The 20,794-nt window shown below is 34.1% G+C and overlaps 4 protein-coding genes across 6 annotated transcripts; 2 read left to right on the forward strand and 2 right to left on the reverse strand.

Moving 5' to 3' along the window:
* Nucleotides 1–740: 740 nt before the first annotated feature.
* Nucleotides 741–1,690, reverse strand: LOC116011474 (A-kinase anchor protein 14-like). Its single transcript, XM_031251052.1, has 3 exons — nt 1,553–1,690; nt 1,169–1,213; nt 741–1,069 (listed from the first exon to the last, which is right to left on the reverse strand). Exons 1-3 carry the CDS (start codon nt 1,644–1,646, stop codon nt 795–797), a joined length of 414 nt encoding a protein of 137 aa, XP_031106912.1. The 5' UTR covers nt 1,647–1,690; the 3' UTR covers nt 741–794.
* Nucleotides 1,691–6,092: 4,402 nt separating this feature from the next.
* On the forward strand, nt 6,093–11,179 carry LOC116009607 (formin-like protein 3). 2 transcript variants are annotated; one of them, XR_004096819.1, is made up of 7 exons: nt 6,093–6,737; nt 7,257–8,070; nt 8,168–8,780; nt 8,871–9,061; nt 9,387–9,622; nt 9,728–10,844; nt 10,923–11,179. XR_004096819.1 is itself a non-coding variant. In XM_031248763.1 (6 exons), exons 1-6 carry the CDS (start codon nt 6,549–6,551, stop codon nt 10,688–10,690), a joined length of 3,006 nt encoding a protein of 1,001 aa, XP_031104623.1. In that variant the 5' UTR covers nt 6,093–6,548; the 3' UTR covers nt 10,691–11,179. The 2 variants fall into 2 exon arrangements, 1 of the variants encoding a protein (XP_031104623.1); XM_031248763.1 differs by having other exon boundaries at nt 9,728–11,179.
* An 851-nt stretch (nt 11,180–12,030) lies between these two features.
* LOC116006524 (STOREKEEPER protein-like) lies at nt 12,031–13,947 on the forward strand. Of its 2 annotated transcripts, XM_031246947.1 has the most exons (2): nt 12,031–12,894; nt 12,925–13,947. In XM_031246947.1, exons 1-2 carry the CDS (start codon nt 12,079–12,081, stop codon nt 13,618–13,620), a joined length of 1,512 nt encoding a protein of 503 aa, XP_031102807.1. In that variant the 5' UTR covers nt 12,031–12,078; the 3' UTR covers nt 13,621–13,947. The 2 variants fall into 2 exon arrangements, with proteins under 2 accessions (XP_031102807.1, XP_031102799.1); XM_031246939.1 differs by having other exon boundaries at nt 12,031–13,947.
* Nucleotides 13,948–15,253: 1,306 nt separating this feature from the next.
* Nucleotides 15,254–16,191, reverse strand: LOC116011149. Its single transcript, XM_031250671.1, has 2 exons — nt 15,685–16,191; nt 15,254–15,464 (listed from the first exon to the last, which is right to left on the reverse strand). The coding sequence occupies exons 1-2, from the start codon at nt 16,032–16,034 to the stop codon at nt 15,410–15,412; spliced, it is 405 nt and encodes a 134-aa protein (XP_031106531.1). The 5' UTR covers nt 16,035–16,191; the 3' UTR covers nt 15,254–15,409.
* Nucleotides 16,192–20,794: the final 4,603 nt, after the last annotated feature.

The raw sequence follows: 20,794 nt of genomic DNA on the forward strand, positions 1-20,794 counted from the left end.
ATTTTTATATACTATGTTCAATAGACTAATTATCTCTCTCCATCTTTGAATAAACAAATGCTTGCATCCTCAGGATTCGCGAAGGTTTAAATCTAGACTCAAGAAACCACAATTATAAGTCGTATTAAAAGAATTCTTTTTTTTTAAATACCGCTATGGCTGAGATGTGATGAATGAAGACAACCACATTTGAATTAAGTACACATGGAAGTCTAGTCCAAGCTATATACGTCAATCATAATTATTTTTACCTCCTTAGAGTTTTTTGTTTTTTGTTTTTTTTTTTTAAATATTGGGAGAGTCAATTACACTATTTGTTAGACTATTTATTTTTTGTATAGTATTTTTTTCTTATTGATTATTTATAGATTAGCTAATTTTATCATAATTTAATGAAGCTAAGCCACATGATGAAGCTTAATTGAACAAAATTTATGTACAAGTTAGAATTATGTGTCTGGAATATGAAAGGTTTTTAGTTTGGATATGATCCGAGATTCTGAACATGAAAACGTAGGAAAATAAAAATGTTATTTCAGCTGAAGAGTTCAATAATTTTTCAAATACTTTGCACGTAATAATCATAATAAATTTGGAACATAAAACTTTATGAACTTTGTAAATAATATGAAGTGGACCTGCCACGAAACAACATTTGGCTTAATTTCATAAATTTTCAAGCCATAGCTAAAAAAAAAAAAAAAAAAAAAAAAAAAAAAAAAAAAAACAGAACATACATATTCATGATTACAACCACACTGCATGCATGCAAGCAAGATACACATATAATTTGCTTAATTGCCACCTGGAAATGGTGGAGTCGGCGGGGGAAATACTGGACCGGGTTGAAATACTGGAGGAGATGGAAAAAGCGGACCGGGTCGAAGTATTGGAGCGGGTGGAAATAATGGAGCAGGTTGAAAAACCGGAGGGGGTTGAAGTATCGGAGCGGCTGGAACTATTGGACCGTTTGGACGAGATGGAGTTGGTGGGTTACCGCCCGATGAAGGAGCCGGGCCTGATCCATGAGAAGTACTACAACTCGTGTAATATTCAGTAACACGTTCACCTGCAACGTAACAAACCATGTGTTAGTAAAGATTTCTGGACGGTGTAACATATTAGCTAATAGAGTAATTATTTTAAAAAAAAAAAGTATTGAACCGACCTTCAGAGCCAACCTGGGTCACACTTTTGCTGTAGCAAGTTTGCACTGCATGCAATGCAAGATTATATTAGTAGATCAAAGTTTGAATGATATGAATGATAATATAGATATATTAGATCCATCAGCACATTGTTATTGTTGGACAGAGACTGGTAAATGACCAAGTTTAATATTCAGTGACTAGGGGAATTGTTTAGACAGAGGCTTGAAGAGTCAAGTGCAGTATTCTGTTTATCGAAAATATAGCGACAAGGTAAAAGAAAATAAAGTTATGCGTTCACAACGAGCTATAACTTTTGAATATCACTTAATCTTAACGAGTGGTATTAAAATCAGGTCACAGATTTGAACTACCATTAGATGTTTGAACTAACAAGAAGTTACCTGCGTAAGATGATTGGAAGAAGAAACCGCAAGAAATTATGAGAATGGCGATTGAATAAAGGATGACGGACGACCAGCTGCTTCTATGCTCCATTTCTTATCTTCTTTATTAATGTAGTTAACTGCCTTCTATATATATAATACTACCCGCCTATATATATACACACCTTGCCTATCGACTTATAACCTTTTTGCCATTGATTGAGGCGGATCGGAGTTCGACACCGGCGTGTAAGAAGCTCCTAATTTAAACTTAATAATAATTATTATTATAATCATACTTTCTTTGCTATTTCATTTTTAAGTGCATGCCGACATCCTCTTCTTCTTCTTCTTCTTTTTTTTTTTTTTTTTTTTTTTTTTTTAATACGTTTTCTTGCCCACATCAATTAATATGTGGCATAGACTTACACGTAAAATTTACGGGTAATAATAAGACAAATCTTATATGACAATGAAACGAAGAGATTTGTGTATATTCTAAACAAGGTAATTAGTAGGAGAAAATTCTAATTGAGGCGATCAAGTGGATTTATATTTAATTTATGTACTGAATTATTATTTATTAATGTGAACTTAAAATTAGTGGTTCGAATTGAAAAGCAACCAACAAAAAAAAAGGTAGCCGTGTAAAGAAATGTAAACGGAGACAAAGCAATATTCTATTCCTAGTCAATACGTGGGAGGTGCGGCAAGCAATTATCCATACATGGTTTGTTTTGAATTATTCTTGACAAGAAAAATGATAAGTGTTAGTTTCAAGGGAGTACATTTATTTTAATTTGATTATACAAATAAAATTAAGGAAATTGTTGAATTTCAAATTACTCTAGCTCTGACTTTCGGGATGGTAACGCCGTAATTGCCGGTATTATACGTCAAAGGTAAAGTACATATGAAGATACAGAAGTGGGCAAGGGAATACAGAGAAGATATAGCTAGAGAAAATAAAAAGAATAGACTAAAGCACAACTTTTATTGATAACTGCACACCTTTATATATACATAAGTTCATAATGCATATAACCAACTCTAATAAAAAGTGTAGTGGGATAATAGCCATAAAATAAATATTTACAACAAAAATAAAAATTGTGACTTTTTTTTGAATCAATCATAATATATCATGTTAATGCGGAATAAAAAGTGAATGCATATGATATTACTCTTCTTAATATTGATGATATATATTTATATTGATTCTATTTGTGTGAAAAAAAATATGAATCTTATTATTTCTCCTTCTCTGCCCATATTTCATATTTCATTGATTAATTGAATACATAGAACAATAGATGTATGAGTTTACTAACCGATTTTTTTTTTCTAAAAGAAATGAGAAATTTAAAAAATTGAAAATATGTTTATTTGTATATTTATTCATTTATAAAATAGAAAATAAAAAAAAACTAAATAAAAATGAAAAAAATAAGAGAATTGAAATAAATGCAATAATATATTTTATTTGATTTCACATGGGCCCTGTTTGGTAAATGACTGTTGGCTGATTGGGTTGGCTGTTTGGGTTAGAAGGTATGATTTGTTAATAACATTAGTTGATTGTAAAAAGTTATTTTATAGATTAGCTGTTAGCTGATAGCTTTTTGGTATGATTTTTTTCCTCAAAAAGCTAATTGAAAAGGTTGCTTTGAGTAGCCTTTAAATTTTAGTATTTTAGAGTTACAAAAAGTTTATTAACTAAACAACTAATAATGATTCAATAAACTAAAATTGGCTGATAGGCTGATTATTTACCAAACAGGCCAGGAATCATAGGATGACAAAGTCAAAAGATAGGCACAAGGTTATTTAACATTTTTAGATCAATAGTACAGAGTAGAAAATTAAAGCTAAGTCTACTGGATTGAAGACTTTCAAAGACTTGTTACTGTTCTTGTTTGTTCCCTTAGCAATTAGAGAAAAGTGTTCTTCTAGAATACACGCCTACTCTTTTTTTCTATTGCTAAGGGAACAAATTATACTATGAATCATAGTCTGATGGTCGACGTTATTAATATTTATTTTTAATATATTGAAAGTTTATTTTTAAGTGATATACATAAAAATAAATTTTAGGACATAAAAAAATGAATACTTTGTATATTAAAATAAATGTTATGTTAGTGATATATCCCACTTATCAAATGGACTATGGTCCACAATATAATGATTGTGGCTCGGGAGGGGAGGGGCGGGGGGTGTTATGGCGAACATAGTTATTTGAGATGTGTAAAGAGAATGACTCGATAATTTTAAGTGTAATTGTTGCCACAAATTTAATTGTCGAGCTATCAACCATCTACTAAGAATTGGTTGTGTGTTGGAGTGGAGTTTGAATTGAAAATTAAGAATGACTCGTTGTTGGCTATATATTGCTAGCAAATACTACAAGAAATATCAATTAAGGATGTGTTTTCATTTTCTGAAAAATTAGCATAATTAATTTTAATTTTAAATACTTCAAATATACAATGGTGGTGGTGGTGGGTGATGGGGTGAGAGTGGGGTGGTGGTGGTGGTGATAGCGATGACAACAGGGGGTGATTGGTTGCTCTACTGCTGCAAACGGAAAAATGGGAAATCATTTTCCTGAAAATGTTAGCTATTTTTCATTGGCCAACCCATTGTTTTTCATTGACTTTAAATTTTCCTTGTTGTCAAATTAAACATGAAAAGTCGAAAAATGATTTCTATAAATCATTTTCTGAGTTTCCAAACACAAACTAATACCCAAAAAGCAATTAACTCGTATGGATGACCATTTTCTAAATAGACACCTTTGTATTTGACTAGCTAGTACTACAACAAAAAACAGTAGAGAACATAAAGAAGCTATACAAAGTATAGCTATATATATGTAGCACCTCCCCCAAAAAAAAAAAAAAAAAAAAAAAAACCTTCAAAATACTCTGTAATGTTTTTATTACTTCATTTAGGAGCAAGAGACACCGACCCACTATATATACCTGGCCTCATGCATGCTGATTATCAAAAGTTTATAGAGTAGAATTGCTTGTAGCATTTAAGGAATCATTCACCCACATCCAAACTTATTTGATGAGTTCAAGAGGGGAAACAAATTTACTTTTAAACATATATGTTGATTCTTGTGCTTCCACAACCAATCCATTATAAAAGCAAATTTAGTACTTCTCTCATCACATCTACTTCAAATTAGCAAGTAATTCAAAACTCTATTTCCTTGTTAGTAAAGAAACTCATACTCAAGTAAGTGTTGGACAAAGTCCAAATGTAAACATCGTATATATGAATAGTCTTTCAATATATATAAGATATTCTCACCTTTTTTCCTCACACGTCATACAAAAACTCTATTTAATTATCCAACTCACCATCCTAATCATATTGCCAACTAATTTTATCCACTCGCCCTTTGCACCTATTGAAAATTTAAGGGAAAAGGTACAAATAAGCAATCGAACTATTTGGGAATTAGCAATTAAGCCATCGAACTCAAATAAGCTCCAAATAAGCCACTAAACTCATAAAAACAAAGCAATTAAGCCACTAAATCGAAAAAAAATAACAATTAACATTTTTTATAGGTCATTTGCCTATTCCAACCACCGGCGACAACTTTTCCTGCGACCGTCGCCGTCGGAAGTTTTCATCGGTCACTGGAAAAATCGTCTCCAGTGACTAGAATAGACAAATGACCTGTTAAAAATGTTAATTGTTAATTTTTTTTTCAATTTAGTGGCTTAATTACTTAGTTTTCCTGAGTTCGGTGGCTTAAATGCTTAGTTTTCCTGAGTTCAGTGGCTTATTTGGAGCTTATTGGAGTTCGATGGTTTAATTGCTAAGTTTTCCTAAGTTCAGTGGCTTATTTGGAGCTTATTCGAGTTCGATGACTTAATTGCTAATTCTCAAATAGTTCAATGGCTTATTTGTACTTTTTCAAAAAATTTTGTTTAATCTCTATATCTTCATCACACACTATACTATTACATATCTTTATATTTATATGTTTATTTGTAGATGAAAATTTAGGAAGAATGAGAATAACATAAGTTAATTTGAGAACATGCTGTTATAGACATTGTATATAAAATTACATTAATTGTTTATGTATTCATTTCTTGGTGCCATTTTATTTATAGAACAAAATCGTTATTGGTTTCTTGATAAATTAAAGTTTTTGATTTTATCATTGAAAGGTGCATTGATCGAAGGAAAAAAAAATAAAAATTAATTCAGTTATGTTATAGTTTAAAAAAAAAGTTGATCCTTGATTTTTCATCTATAATGATACCATAAAGACTACCGTTATATTTAATCAACAAAAACAAAATCAAAATTTCAACTAGAAATAAAAAATTAGATTCAACCATATTTATAAATTGTAAAAAAAGAAAAAGAGAAATACTCAAGGGCCAATAGTGAGTTTATGCTTGAAAGGAAAAACCGGATATTAAAGTACTCAAAAAAAAGTCTCATAGTCTCTCGTATCACAACCTAAGTTCTCTGCACGTATATTTTGTCATCTTCCTGTCTGTGTCTGTCTCTTTTGCCTCCGAAAACAATATATACATTCCAGCGAGCAAAATTCCCAATTCCAAATTCTGATAAAAGTTCAGAAGGAATTTGAATTATTTCCAACGACCCCTTCCTTCGAAAGGCTTTACGGCCTGGGTTGGGGTTAATATCTGTATCTGTGTGCAGATTTGTTGGGAAACATTTGCATGCATATTCATTGTGGGAATTTTGCGACGTTGGGTGTATAATATAGGCCAAAGTTCTTGGTTAAATTTCGTCGGAGGCTGAAGAAAAACGCAGCTTTTTGTATTGTTAAGGATAAACATTTTAATGTATCTTTAGAAATCTTTGTTTTCCCTGGGTTTAATTTTCTTAAGAATTTTTGAGTTGGGTTCGCTGGAAATTTCTGGGCAGTGGGTGTTTCTTGGAATTGGAATTGGTTAATGCCCAGAAAGGTATCACGTATGATTTTAGGGTTGTAGTATGCGTGTCAAATGAAATGAGGGGGAAGGGAACATGGACGGTAAGAGAAATTTGGGAATTTATGGGCATGGCAATGCTCCGCTGCGTCGTCGTTTCTGTAGTTTTTCTTACAGCTTTGGCAGCCATTGATTCAGATTGGAAGCTTCCGAGCAGCCATTTGGGCAATGCTGCTCCTTTCTATCTTCAAAAGACAGGCAAACATAAGGTATGTGATTTTTGAGGACTAGCTCTATATATATTACTGGTCAAATCAATGTTTTGTTCTTGTGGCATTATATTTTAGTTGATATTTATGATTGTCAATGCTGCAAATGTGGTCTGTTCATTTCCTGATAGTATTTCCTTTCTGGGAATCACTGTTCAGCTCAAACTGGGAAAGAAGAGCTACCATGAATTGAACCCCATTTATGAATGGTAGTAGAATCTTAGCTAAATCTCTTTGTTGTGAACTCCAGGCTGTGTTTACAGTTTTGTTAAAAACTCAATCTTTTTCTTGGATGAGAAACTCATAACTCTATGAGTTCAATTGCGTGATGTTTGATTGCTAGTTAACTGCTGTAGTTACAAGAAATGCAAGCTAAATATGGTGCTAAAAGTGCTTCTTCTGCATACTTGATGGAAAGAAAATATGTTGTGATAGTCTACATTGCATTAACTCAGAGCTCTTAGTGATTTTATCTTCTTCTGAATTGGTTAAATCGTTATCGATATACTCTGCATACAGGCAGCACAGCTCTGTAATCAATGTAAGAAAGAATTCTTAGAGATTTCAGAAGACGGGCCATATTTGGATGTTCGTTTCCCAACCCCATCAGAAGGAAATCGTAGCTTTATACAGTCTTATTACACTTTGTTGGCAAAAAGAAGTTTATGGGTGGCAGTTTCCTATTTGTTTTCTCAAGAGCGAGAGCAGCACATTCATATGGAAAATTCGACTTTACATGGTGTTCTCAAAGATGATAATGTATCCGGGGCTGGGTTGATTAAGTACAAGTACAAAGAGTTTCTTTCCACTTTGTCCAGGGTGCCAAGGAGATCCCTAAGATTTAAAAAGTACAAGCGTGTGGAGGATACAGGGTCTGATCAAGTTCAAGTTCATAGCCCTGCTCCATCTCCAGAAAATGCTGCAGTGTCATCGGTTTCTGATCAAGGATCATCTGAAGAAGCCGCTGATAGCTCTAACTCCTCTGATCCTTCTTCATCCGAGTCCCAAGAAAAAGAGTCTAAAAGTGAGTCTGAAGAAGAACCGACCGAGACTTCAAAATCATCCACTGATTCTTCAAGACCAACAATTGCTGCTCGGAAGACAAAAAAAGTTGCGAGTAGTTCTTCAAAAAATGAGGACAGCTCAGTTATCTTGGTTGCCATTATTGGGGTCGCTTCGGTAGCACTTCTCATCGTGGTTATATTCTTGGTTTGCTCTCTCAAGGAAATGGATGACAATGAGAATGACAATGACAATGAGAATGACAATGACCGGCCAAGGGATGAAAAACCTCTCATTAAAGTTGAGCCTGCTGCTGATATCTCCGCTGCTGGTAGTTAAAGATGATGGTTGAATTTTATGTTATCACAATTCACAAACATCGTTTTATAGCCTCATTTAACTAATTTTTTTTACCTTCATTTGTTTAGATTCTCCAAACGACTCTCAGAGCACAGAAAATCCTGGCGAAAATGATTCCCAGAGTTTGCCTAGTGCTAATAATGATCTCCCAGTTGCAACTGAAAGCGAAACACCATCAGAAACCAATACTATGGCTACCGAAGCTACAGAAGCTGCACCTGTGAAATCTCACGCAGCATTACCACTTCCCCCGGGAAAATCTGCACCTCCTCCACCCGCTAATCCAAGTCCTCCTCCACCAGGACCACCAGGGCCACCGGGACCACCAGAACCACAAGGACCTCCAGAACCTCCGGTGCCTACAGGACCTCCAGAGCCTACAGGACCTCCAGCACCTACAGGACCTCCAGCACCTACGGGACCTCCAGCACCTAAACCCCCTGGTCCTAAATGCCCTCCTCCTCCGGGAGCTCGCCCTCCTCCTAATCCACCTAAGCCAGGTAGTGGACCGAAGTCTGCACCGCCTCCTGGACCAAATCACAAAGGACCGAATTCTGCGAATGACGGAACTGAAAATGGAGAATCTCCGAAAGCCAAACTAAAGCCATTTTTCTGGGACAAAGTTAATGCAAGTCCTAATACCTCGATGGTTTGGCATGAGATAAGAGGGGGCTCGTTCCAGTAAGGATCACATTACTGTTTTGCTATATATGTTTGAAAGAAGATTCTCTTTTGGCCATGCAAATTCCTGAAGTTCTGTAATTCGATCAGGTTTAATGAGGATCTGATGGAGTCACTATTTGGATATTCTCCAGCAGAAACCAAAAATGACCGCAAGAAAGAGCCAAAGGCTAGTTCGCAATTTATTCAGATCATTGACGCTAAGAAGGCACAAAACCTAGCTATTCTTCTTAAAGCCTTGAATGTGACAACAGAGGAAGTCTGCGATGCACTCAAAGAGGGTAGGCCCTCTTCCCATGTTCTCTCTTTGCACTTGAAGTTATAGTCCGTTAGCAAATAGCAATAAGGAGACACTAATTAGTCAACTAGTGCCCAACCCCCTTGGTCAAGCTGTAGTATATATACAAGTTTCTTAATTAAGTTGATCGGAATTTGGTTTTTAACCGCATATAAGTACTAGTGACCGATAGTTCTACTAAGGTCTAGTTTTGTTTATAGAGGTCATAGCTACTGATTTTCTTGCTTTAATTATGGATGTTGATTTCATTCTACTTTTTTTTTTTTTTTCTAAATGTTAGTTGTATATTCTTTCCTAATTTGACACAGGTAATGAGCTACCACCTGAACTCGTTCAAACTCTGTTGAAGATGGCACCGACAGCAGATGAGGAACTTAAACTTCGGTTATATACTGGGGACATTGCTCTGCTTGGCATTGCTGACCGCTTTCTCAAAATCCTTATTGAGATACCCTTTGCCTTCAAAAGGATGGAATCATTGTTGTTCATGAGCATTCTTCAGGAAGAAGTTGCTTACACTAAAGAGTCCTTTACAACCTTAGAGGTTAGCCTTGAAGTCCCTAAATGTTATTATTCCATTGAATATTTGATCTATTTTGTTCTATTTCTGTTTAGGAACTTTTCACAAATCCCTCACTAAACCTTGCAGGTGGCGTGTAACGAGCTTAAAAACAGCAGACTCTTCCTGAAACTTCTCGAAGCTGTTCTGAAAACTGGGAACCGAATGAATACTGGCACTTACCGTGGTGGCGCCCAGGCTATCAAGCTCGATACTCTCTTGAAACTCTCGGATGTGAAAGGAACTGATGGCAAGACCACGCTCCTACATTTTGTTGTTCAAGAAATTATTAGATCCGAAGGCTTAAGAGCTGCTCGTACATTAAACGAGAGCTACAGTATGTCCAGTGTGAAGACTGAAGATCTCGTAAATGATGCCCCACATGATTCGGTAGAGTATCATCGGAAGCTTGGCCTTCAGGTTGTTTCTCAGCTCGGTGATGAACTTAAGAATGTGAAAAAGGCAGCCGTCATAGAAGGCGACAACCTAACACAGACTGTAGCGAAACTTGGCCACTCACTTTTGAAATCTAAGGATTTTCTGAAAAAAGATATGTCGAGTTTAGAGGGAGATGAGTTCGGCATAACACTTACTAGCTTTTTGGAGCACGCGGAAGGGGAAATCCCAACGCTGCTCAAAGAAGAGCAAAGGATCATGGCTTTGGTGAAGAGCACCGGGGATTACTTCCATGGGAAATCAGGAAAGGATGAAGGGTTGCGTCTCTTTGTCATTGTTCGTGACTTCTTGGTAATGTTGGACAAGGTATGTAAAGAGGTGGAGAAGGAAGCTAAGGAGAAGGAAGCTAAGGCTCAGGTAAAGCCTCCAAAAAAGGAAACAGCATCAACCCCATCATCTTCTTCCCCCCAAGAACCAAAAACGGAGTCGTTGCCAGATACGCCCCAACAACTATTTCCAGCAATAGCACCATCTTCCTCCCAAGAACCACAACAGGAGTCGTTGATTGATATGCGCCAACGACTGTTTCCAGCAATAACAGCACGAAAGGTAGACGATGATTTCAGTTCAGATGACGAGAGCACTGATTCATCATAACCAGGATCAGTTTTCCTGCTCCACATAGCGTGCGTTTATAGGCTTACAATCATACATGGTGTGCTACAACCTACAAAAGACAAATATTTTCGGGCGCAAAAGGACTATAAGCCATTGTGACAGATAGACCATCTTCCACTGCTGGTACCTGATGGTAAATTAATCGAATCCTTAACCCAACATCAACATTCATATTTAGTGTATCATCTGATTTACTGTGTTGAATGTTTAGGTGAATGAGAAATGTGGGAATTGATATAGCAGGGTAGTGTTGTGCAGAATGATCTATCCCTCATCCCTGTAACTTTTTCATACTAGCTTGTTTTAGAAAAGAGAGTAAGCATAGCATTATCCAGGCCTTGTACTTCATTTTATCCCCAAATTCCCCTGGTTTGGCTGTATACATCTCTGTATATTAAACAAAAAGGAATCTGTAATTCTATTATGGCTTTGGCCTTTAACGTTGAATCAAGTGGAGTTTTAATAACATTAATGGCATGCTCGGTTTGGTGGAAAATGTTTTCCTTGAATTTAAGGAAAATCGGTGACTTTTCCTTTGTTTGGTTCATAGAAAACATTTTTCTCAAGATGAGGAAAACATTTTCCATGGCCCCCTTGGTATTTTGTTTTTCATGAAAAACAAATAGGACAATTATACCCTCACCAACTTTTCTTAATTACCATTATTATTATTGGTGTTGTTATTATTATGTAGGGTTGTAATTGTCTTTATATTTATAATTCGTTACCATTCCAAACTCAACCAAATAATAGAATTCATATTTTCTTTAGCGAACCGGGCCATAAGCCCGTAATTCTTTCAAAAATTTGTTATATTATACTATTACTTTGTATAGAAAATTAAAAAGAAATACTTTTGATCTTCGAACTGTTTCACTTTTGAAAATTTAGTCTCTATAAAATAATTTAAACAAATTCAGCTCCTTAATAATTCATAATGTTACACTTTTATTCTCCGGTGTTAAAAATCAATATTCACAGTTAAAAATAGTGATTTACACTCCTCCTACCTAATAGGTGCTTGAGCCATCACAAATCTAGTTAAAGACAAGAAATTTCGTCTTTTTTATACAAAAAATACCATTTACATAAAGAGAATGAGACTTTAAACATCCATATTAATTTTAACCGAAAAAAAAGAGGTACGGAGTATATAACACCAAATATTAATTTTAAAATTTTGACTAAATCTCTTTAAATAAATTGAGAGCGGTAATTTTAATTTTTTTTTTTTTTTGAACAAAGAGCGGTAATTTTTTTTTTTTAAATGCCAAATTAGACAATCACCCGCACAAATTAAAACCCTAACCTACATAAAGCACAACCCTGTCTCGTCAGTTCATCCTTGAACAACACTCCGAGAAACAATGGCTCCTAAATCCAAAATTCGCCTTGTAGACCAGCCTCCCTCTGCGTCTTCTACCGATGAAGACGAGGAGCAATCTGAGCGAGAAGAACTATCTGACCTAGAAGTTAACAAGTCTGAAGCGGAGTACGAATCAGAATCCGAAGAAGAGGAAGAAAGGGCGCCTTCAACTCCAATTTTGAATCAAGACCACTCCGTTTCTGAGTGCGACGAATCCCACGCAACTCTACCCTCACCGTCCGCCTCCGACTTCACCATTAAGCCCATTCTCTCTTCCAAGCTTCCTCCGGTTTCTCCCCCGAAGCCTCCCGCTCCATCAAAATCATCGGCAAAGCGAGCCGCGGAGGCCATCGAGAAAGATTCGAAGAAGAAAAGGAGCAAAACTGGAGAAGGAGACGCCAATGCGGAGGAGAAGAAGTCTGCGACTTCTGCCGGGTCGAACCGGCTGTGGAGTGATGAGGATCAGCTTGCTATTCTACAAGGTATGGTTGACTACCAGGCTCAAAAAGGAGCTTATCCTGATATGTCCGAGCTTCATGATTTTATTAAGGATAAATTGCACATTGAGGTTTCTAAGATTCAGATGAGCGAAAAACTTAGGAGGCTTAAGAAAAAGTTCTTTACTCTTTCTGAGAAAGGAGATGAACTTGATTTTACTAAGCCTCATGATTCTATGTCGTTTGAACTTTCAAAACAGATTTGGGGTACTGCTTCGGGTAGTGTTAATGGTAAAAATCTGAATGCAATCAGTAATAATGTTGAACTGAATGTGAAAACTGCCAATGGGAAGGTAAAAAAGCCTGCTGAAGTTAGGAAAATTAGTGAAAAGCCTGTTGAAGCTAAGAAAATTAGTGAAAAGACTGTTGAAGCTAAGAAAATTAGTGAAAAGCCTGTTGAAGTAAAGAAAATTAGTGAAAAGCCTGTTGAAGTTAAGAAAATTAGTGAGTCAAGAAACAGTGTTAAAGTGGATAACTACATGAATATACCTAATGAAGAAGAAAGTGAAAAGAAGAGGAAGAAGACTGCAGCTAAGGCTGAAGATATTGAAAAGAAGAAGAAGAAGAAGCAGAGGATTGCATTTGAGGAAAAAGAGGAAAGAGTTGAACAGAATGCTCTTGAGGAGAAAGATGATCCAACTGTGGTTGAAGAAACAGATAAACAGATTGCTCTTGATGAAAGCGATAAACATATTGCCATTGATGAAAGAGATAAGCAGATAGCTCTTGAGGACAAAAATAAACAAGTTATCAAAGACATAGTTAATGGTGAAGTGGAGACTGAGGAAGGGGATTTTAATTCCAAATACCCACATTTGGCTAATTCTTTCATCGAGAAGAACTATTCCTGGGGTTCTCATGAGACATTAAATATGCTGAAGAAAAAACTGAATTTGATTGGGAGTTCCAAGGCTGAGGAGATTGAGGAGAAGTGGACTAAGTTGTTGGAAGAACAGGCTGAACTTTGTGTGAAGATTGAGGGTTTGTTATCACAGCAGATGGGGTTGGTGCTTGAGGCGATAAGGCAAAAAAGAGGTAATCTTTGAGTGTGGATGGCGATGGCTATTTTTGTCTTTTGTATTTTGGTTTGAAAGTAATTTTGGGGCTTCAAAATTTTGGCTCAGTATACTGTCATCCTTAGAGACTAAAATTCTCTCTATATGCTCATACACTTAGCATCTAAAGTATCTTGGATTAACTTAATGTTGGTGGTATTATTACGCAGGAAGCTATTTTGTTTTTGGTTCAGTTGATGAAATTACATTTTTGCCTTAAATTGAATGTAAGTTGCTAGCCAATTTTGAATTTGATAACATTATAAGGATTTGTAAAGATGAAATTTTTACATGTTTCTTGTAGCTTGTTAACTGTAACTTCAAAGAAGCATATTCCACCTTTTTGCAACATTTTATATTTGCTGTTTGTATGTGCTTCGATTAGGGCTTTGAAATAAGCCAGCGTCACAACTACTGTAGTTGATGAATTAAATATGATAAAATTGACTTCCATGAGTAGCTTATAGGCCTTCTTGGTTTGAGCATGTTAGAGCATCCATACCAGAAGACTATTCACGGTTTTTAAGATTGAAATTGCCACATGGAGGAAAGAGTGTAAGAAAGAGAAAAATAGAGTTGTTTTTTGTTATTTTGGGTGTTTGCGCAACAGAAGAAGTATATAACATGAAGGAGTTGTGTGCGGGCGCATGCAATGTGCACTGGGCGCCTCTGTCTGACAATTTTTTTTAATTTTTAATTTTTTTTTGAAATCAGATGTGTTTTATTCTCCCTATTTTTTCTTTCCAAATTACACTTACAAAAATTTCTCAAAAACTACAAAAAGACTTCACTATTAAGGATGTTTAGTACATCACTATTAAGGATGCCAGTACATATAAGAAACCTATTTATTATAATACTTCGTTGTTGATTCATATTAGGTGTAATGGGAATCTCCTTCAATGGTATCTTATTTAAATATGTGTACAATTGCTGGGTTAAGGAAAATTGGTTCTACTGGGTCAAAATACGGGGTTTACTTATTGAACACCCTTGTGTAGTGAGTGCTTGTTTTACTCGTCATTCAAAAACAAATTACATAGGATAAACTAGCAAAGTTGTACACAATGTTTTATTAAGGAATACTATCGTTAGCCAGGAGAACTTTCTTACTTTTGGTGTAATATTTGACTTGACTTAGGAAAGTTTGGGTCAATGAGAGTCTATTTCAATGGAAGGTAAGATTCTTTCCCAGTAAGTGAGAATTCCCCCCGAAAGTGAGAACCTACTAAATATAAAAAATGGGATTACAACATTGCTTACCGGGAAAATTTGTTCAGACTTGAAATTTTTTATTTTTTATTTTTGAAAACGACTTGAAATTTTTGTGTATATGATTTTATTAATTTACAAGTAATTTATTAAACTTTCAATTATTTGTTGTTGAGCAAATTTTTTTGATATTTATATACAACAATGATATATTAGAGATTTAACAAAAAATTGAAGAAAATCTTAAGAACCAAATTAAATATAATTAATTTTCTTTTCCATCAAATACATCCGTCCCGACCCTCTTAATGATGTTTAAAATTACTTGGTGGAAGCAACACAAATATTCAGTAAACTTTTTTGCTAAATTCAGATAGAATATTTTTGCATTCACAATAATAAAAAACTTGGCTTGTCAACTCCAACTCAATCTCTTCATTCCCAAATATTGCAGTTTACAATAAAAGTAAAGGTCACAAAAGGAGAGGCTGTTAAGTGTTCAAAGATCCATATACATATAAGCTGAATATATAATAGCAAAAGACTACTGATGTGCATCCAATACAATTCATATCATGTATGGCGATGGAACGAAACCATTCATGGCAATTCGATATGATTTCCTGCAATTCACAACACGTACCCACAAAAATTGTTATTCAATAGATAAATTTATTAGGCATTTATAAATAAATTAGTTATAATTAAATTATATCCTTCAAATTTATGCCAAAAACTGGTGGTCGTGTTGATTCATTGTGTTTCAGTAGATTGAAAAAGTAATTATAAACAAATACTGTATTATAACAGAATTAAGAGTACTAAAAAAGAAATATTAAATACCGGAAACCCTCGCCGAGCATTGAAACCTTAGTCGACGTAGAACTAGGTTTGATTTTCGCCGACGATTTCTTAACCGTCCGACCTGCAACGCCGTGAATTCTCCCTTCCAAATCAGAATCAGACAACACCTTTTCTTCGCTGATGTCATGCAATTCCGGTTTCCAGTTGGCTACTACGTTCGTTGCGTTTATGCTTCGTACCTGCCTGCGTGACTCATGCCTCGTGGCGGCGCGGTTCTGACTCCCGGCGGCCGTCTCCGGTTGCTGGAGGTTGTCGGCAGTCCGCGTCTGCGGCGGTGGCGTTATCGTAGCGCCGCCCCAACAAGCTCCGAGTTCCGACAAGAACTTCATGCCTTGAAGATTTACCGGAAAACTGACGGCGCAGATACGAGCTATCGCTATAAGTGGAGAGTAATGCAAATTTCATAGGACTTGAGAAAGTCTATGTTTTATAGGAAGGAAAGATCAAAGATGTGATTACTTTTGTTAACTAACCCTGTATACATAGACTTCTTTTCATAGTACTTGTTTAATAATTGAGTCTAATTTTTAATTTTATACCTAATTTAGTTATAAATTATTGACGACTTAAATAAGATACAATTCTGATTGGACATGAAATTAGATATTAATGGATGGTGCTGAGTATTGGGAATACTTTTCTTATCCATTAATTAGTGGATAAAGATATGGAGTAATTGTTTATGTTCATCTCCAACTCATCTTCATATGCCTAGTATTAATAAAATACTTATTATCTTCACCTATTATGTGGGGATTTTCTTTGAGGTTCTGAAGGGGATTGGCTCGGGAATTTTACATATAATATAGGTAGTTGTACAGTGGAGAAAATTGAAGTATGGGTGGTGTTTAATGGTTCCCAGTCTGCTTGGGAGAAATTGCAATGGATCAGAGTGTTTTTCACTTCAAGTGGTTAACTGATTGAAGGATTAAGATGAAGAGAATAAAACACTTTGTTATTAACTTGATGAATGAATGCATGAGAATAACATTGTCAAAAAGTTAATATTAGTGAATTGAAATTTGTAACTGCTGCAAATATATATTTGGATTGGATTAACATATAGTTGGTCCATCCTTACCAAGTCCCAATTAAGTCAACTATGATACCTACGAAAGTCAACTAGCATCCTACCAATTACCAACTACCAAGTAATATACTAATATATACACATGTAAATTTAAAAATGAAAATAAAAAATGTAGCTTATATACGTGCATGATACACGAGTAGGATATTGAAAAAGAAATGCCAGCAATCATAAAATTGCAATTCTTTCTTTTTTCGTTTTAATAATAATTGTGATATTATAAATCCCTAATTGTTTAGTTTGATTTTTTTTTTTTGGGGTCAAGAAGCACAACACGTCAAGATGTTGAATATAATTGAAAAAATTTCAACAGTAAAATGACTTCTAGATGAAGTCAAAATTCCAGTTCATCAAAAAACTTGGTTTATACTGCAAAAGCGGATGGGATGTTCCACTTTGCTGCTTTAATATGCTTTCCAAATGGGTTAATATTTGATGCACCGCCACTCTATAAATGCTATACACCAGCGATGAAGGAGAAGAGGTCACATTATTTAAAAAAAAAAAAGTAAAAATGTAATATTGATCAGGTCCTTTCTTGCAAAATATTGATTACTTTCTAAATTATTATGTATTTTATTATGAAACTCTTTATTTCTAATAATTAACAAAATCTATCTAATTTCCTAAACATATTTATTTACTTATTATCTATCTAATTGTCAAAACATATTTATTACTCCACAGAACAATATACAATAATGTAAAAATATCAAATTTGCAAATTACAAAACAAATTGTAGTAGTAAAAAAATACATAAGATGATGAAACATAAAACGAGCCACATTTCTTATGTCTTAATTGTTCTCATCAAAACGAGTTCTTTTAATTTGTCTCAATTCACACTACTCTGCGTGATTTGAAACATAACATAATTAATAAAAAGAAATAATAGACATAAAGGTAAATTGTGTTATATTATTTATCCTTTCCTTACTCCAAATGTATTGAAAAAGAAATAATACGGATAGTTTTATGGTCTAGCAATCAAAGGGCAAATTAAAATATATAAATTCGTAACTTATTTAGGAGTTTGTAAGAAAGAGTTTCAAGAGGGAAGAAGAATGCTGACGGTAAAGAGATTCTTGAAGATTTGCTATATAAATTTAGTAAATTTAGACATTTTGGTAAACATATTCCTAAAGATCTACTATACTGTTGATTTTAGGCTAGCTTCTTTAAGCACACAACTTTTCTAAACATGATTTTCATAAGAGTGGCCAAATTTTAACCCAATGGGGTAGCTCAAGTGGAAAGTGAGCTCTCCGAGTTCGATTCCCACAAGTGACGATTTCCCTTGGGACAATTCTTGTGCCTCTCGGAGCGAGTGCGGGCGGACTTGGGCCACAAGTACATTATATAATTTAGGGTTTGAACTTGAGACCTCTTATTTGAAAAGCTACAACTATATTGTTCAACCATAAGGCCTTTAGCTATTACTGTTAAATTAAATTAATTCAAATTTAACTTAGGTTGAGTATACAAAGTTCAACTCATACTCGGAGAAAAGCTTACTCAAAATTGTTTATCATGATGCACCATTTACCAGAGTAATTTTTTTTAAATGTATTAATAGAAGTAATTTTTGGCAATTGCACCATACTATCAAATAATGTATTTTCAGTATATTAAAAATATATATTATATTAAGAGAAAATACATTATTTAAGTACTAAAAGTATATTATTTTGTATAATGTATATTCAGTATACGAATAATATACTTTTAATATATTAAAATGTACTTTTTATTATGATACACACAGCACTTCCACTCCACAGAATAATTTGCCCAAAATTGCAATAGGAAAAGAAAAACAAAAAGAATGAAAAGGAGCCTTATTTTAGCCCAATCGTAAATCGTAGGCCAAAAGTCAAAACCCATTATGCCGCTCCGACTAGGCCTGTTTTGGCCCGATCCTGCTAATTTCCAGCCCTTTTTTACTGGAAGTACAATGGTATCCAAAAGCTTTGAACATGTAATCATGTTATGCTACATTGTGGAATACAAATATAAAATCATGGACACACCAGCCTCAGTTCAGTTGATACTTGTGTAGTAGATTATAAGTAAGGATACAACATCAATCTCTGACAATCACAGTATAGAATATACACACAATATAAAGTGCACTGATCTTCCTACTTAATAGAAGGTTAAGTGGCCATAGTTTATCACTTCACCATTTTGTCAAGCTATGATTCGAATATGAGACTCCTAGGATGGGAGAATTCACCTTTTATGGACAAATATAAGATCATGGAAACACTTATATAATGATTAATGACATAATGATATTTTTATTTTCCGTTTTCAGTATGCATGTATAGCTACATTATTGTTAAATTCACCTTGTCCTATTCATTACAGGTGGGTGTCGGTTTGGGTGAGATCTAAATTTTATTTTGAGTATATGAAAATTTTAAATAATATATTTGATACCTAATGTCTGAATTTTATTTTTATCAAATTTAAAAATTTTAATGATTTTATTATTTGTGTGTTTATTTATATTTTTATATACCATCAAACTGAAAATAACACAAAATACAAATAATTAAGAGAGTTTTAAAAATTAATACGGAGTATAATATTAATTATGAAATAAGCAATGAACAAATATAATCATGTATTATAATCGTTGAGAATCCATGCGGTTTTTTTTCATTTCTCAGAAACAATGTTATTCCTTTTATATATTTAATAAAAATTGTTTTTAATCAAACGACTCTTCTTCATTTTCTTCTTATTTTTTTTAATCAAACTATTCCACTTCATCATCATGTTTTTCTTCTTTCCCCTCACATCTTTCTCTTTCTTTAATTTTTTCATTATATTATATAAAAAAGTGTAATATTTTAAAAAATCAATTTGGATTATAATTTTTTTTTTACCACACAAAAGAAATGGTTGAAATTTTTTATTACTTAAGTAGATGGAAATTATGTTTTTTTTTAAAAGGTCACTGTTGTTCCACTACCCATCAAATTTGTCCCCGACCACTTTTCAATCAATATCAACGCTGGAATTTTTCAATGGTGGATTTTTTAAATGCCAAATTTTAATTTCAGTCCATTTTTTAATTGGTCTAAAAAGGTGGTTAAAAATTAATAAATTTTGCCAAAGGTCTTGTGGTCAAGCGGCATGAAGTGATTCTTTCAAGTAGGAGGTCATAGGTTTGAGCCTCAGTGGGGGCAATGTTGATTTTGTTGGGCTTCTTTACTTTGAGAAAGTAAAGAGTTCTACTACATCTATTCCCAAATCTGACTCCTTTAATTTTACTCCTTATGTGATAGACTCTATTAAGTTATTTTTTCATGTGAATCCTAATATAAGTGTTTTTATCAAAATTTTATGTGCGATAATAAAAATTAAAAATAAAAAATGGAACTACACATAAAATATTTCATCAATAAATTTACCTGTATTGAACCAGAGTCCATATATTTGATTTGATAGGGGTAGAGTGCTAACCAAGGCCCATGCATCCATATGCACAAACATCGCTTTCTCTTTTGATCTTCTCAATCATCATATATGCCAAAAACAAAAAATACCTTAAACAAGGATGTAACTTCTTATTTGTCCGTTGATTTATAGAAATTCTTAAAGATCTTGTCGTCAAGCGGTATGAGATAATGGGTTCGGTTTTTGGTGGGAGTGATATTGAAGTGGGGGTAATAATTAATATTGACTTGTTAAGTTTTAGTAGATTGAGAAAATATATATAAACAAATACTACATGTAACAGGGTTAATAGTCCTTAAAAAAAAATTCTCAAACAAATCTTATTGAATTAGGCTGTTTGCAGCCATATAATTATGCCCATTGCAATCCAATTTGGCCTTTTCTTTCTTTCTTTTTCTTTTTCAATTTATTTTATTTTTAATTCCTACCTGGCAGCTTATGCGATTCTGACAACAGCGAAATTTGTATTTATTACGATTTTATTGTTAGAAATGTTTAAGAACATTTCCAAGAGTCTAGTTTTTGGATTT

The sequence above is a fragment of the Ipomoea triloba genome, chromosome 2, assembly GCF_003576645.1.
Source record: "Ipomoea triloba cultivar NCNSP0323 chromosome 2, ASM357664v1".
NCBI classification, from domain to species: domain Eukaryota; kingdom Viridiplantae; phylum Streptophyta; class Magnoliopsida; order Solanales; family Convolvulaceae; genus Ipomoea; species Ipomoea triloba.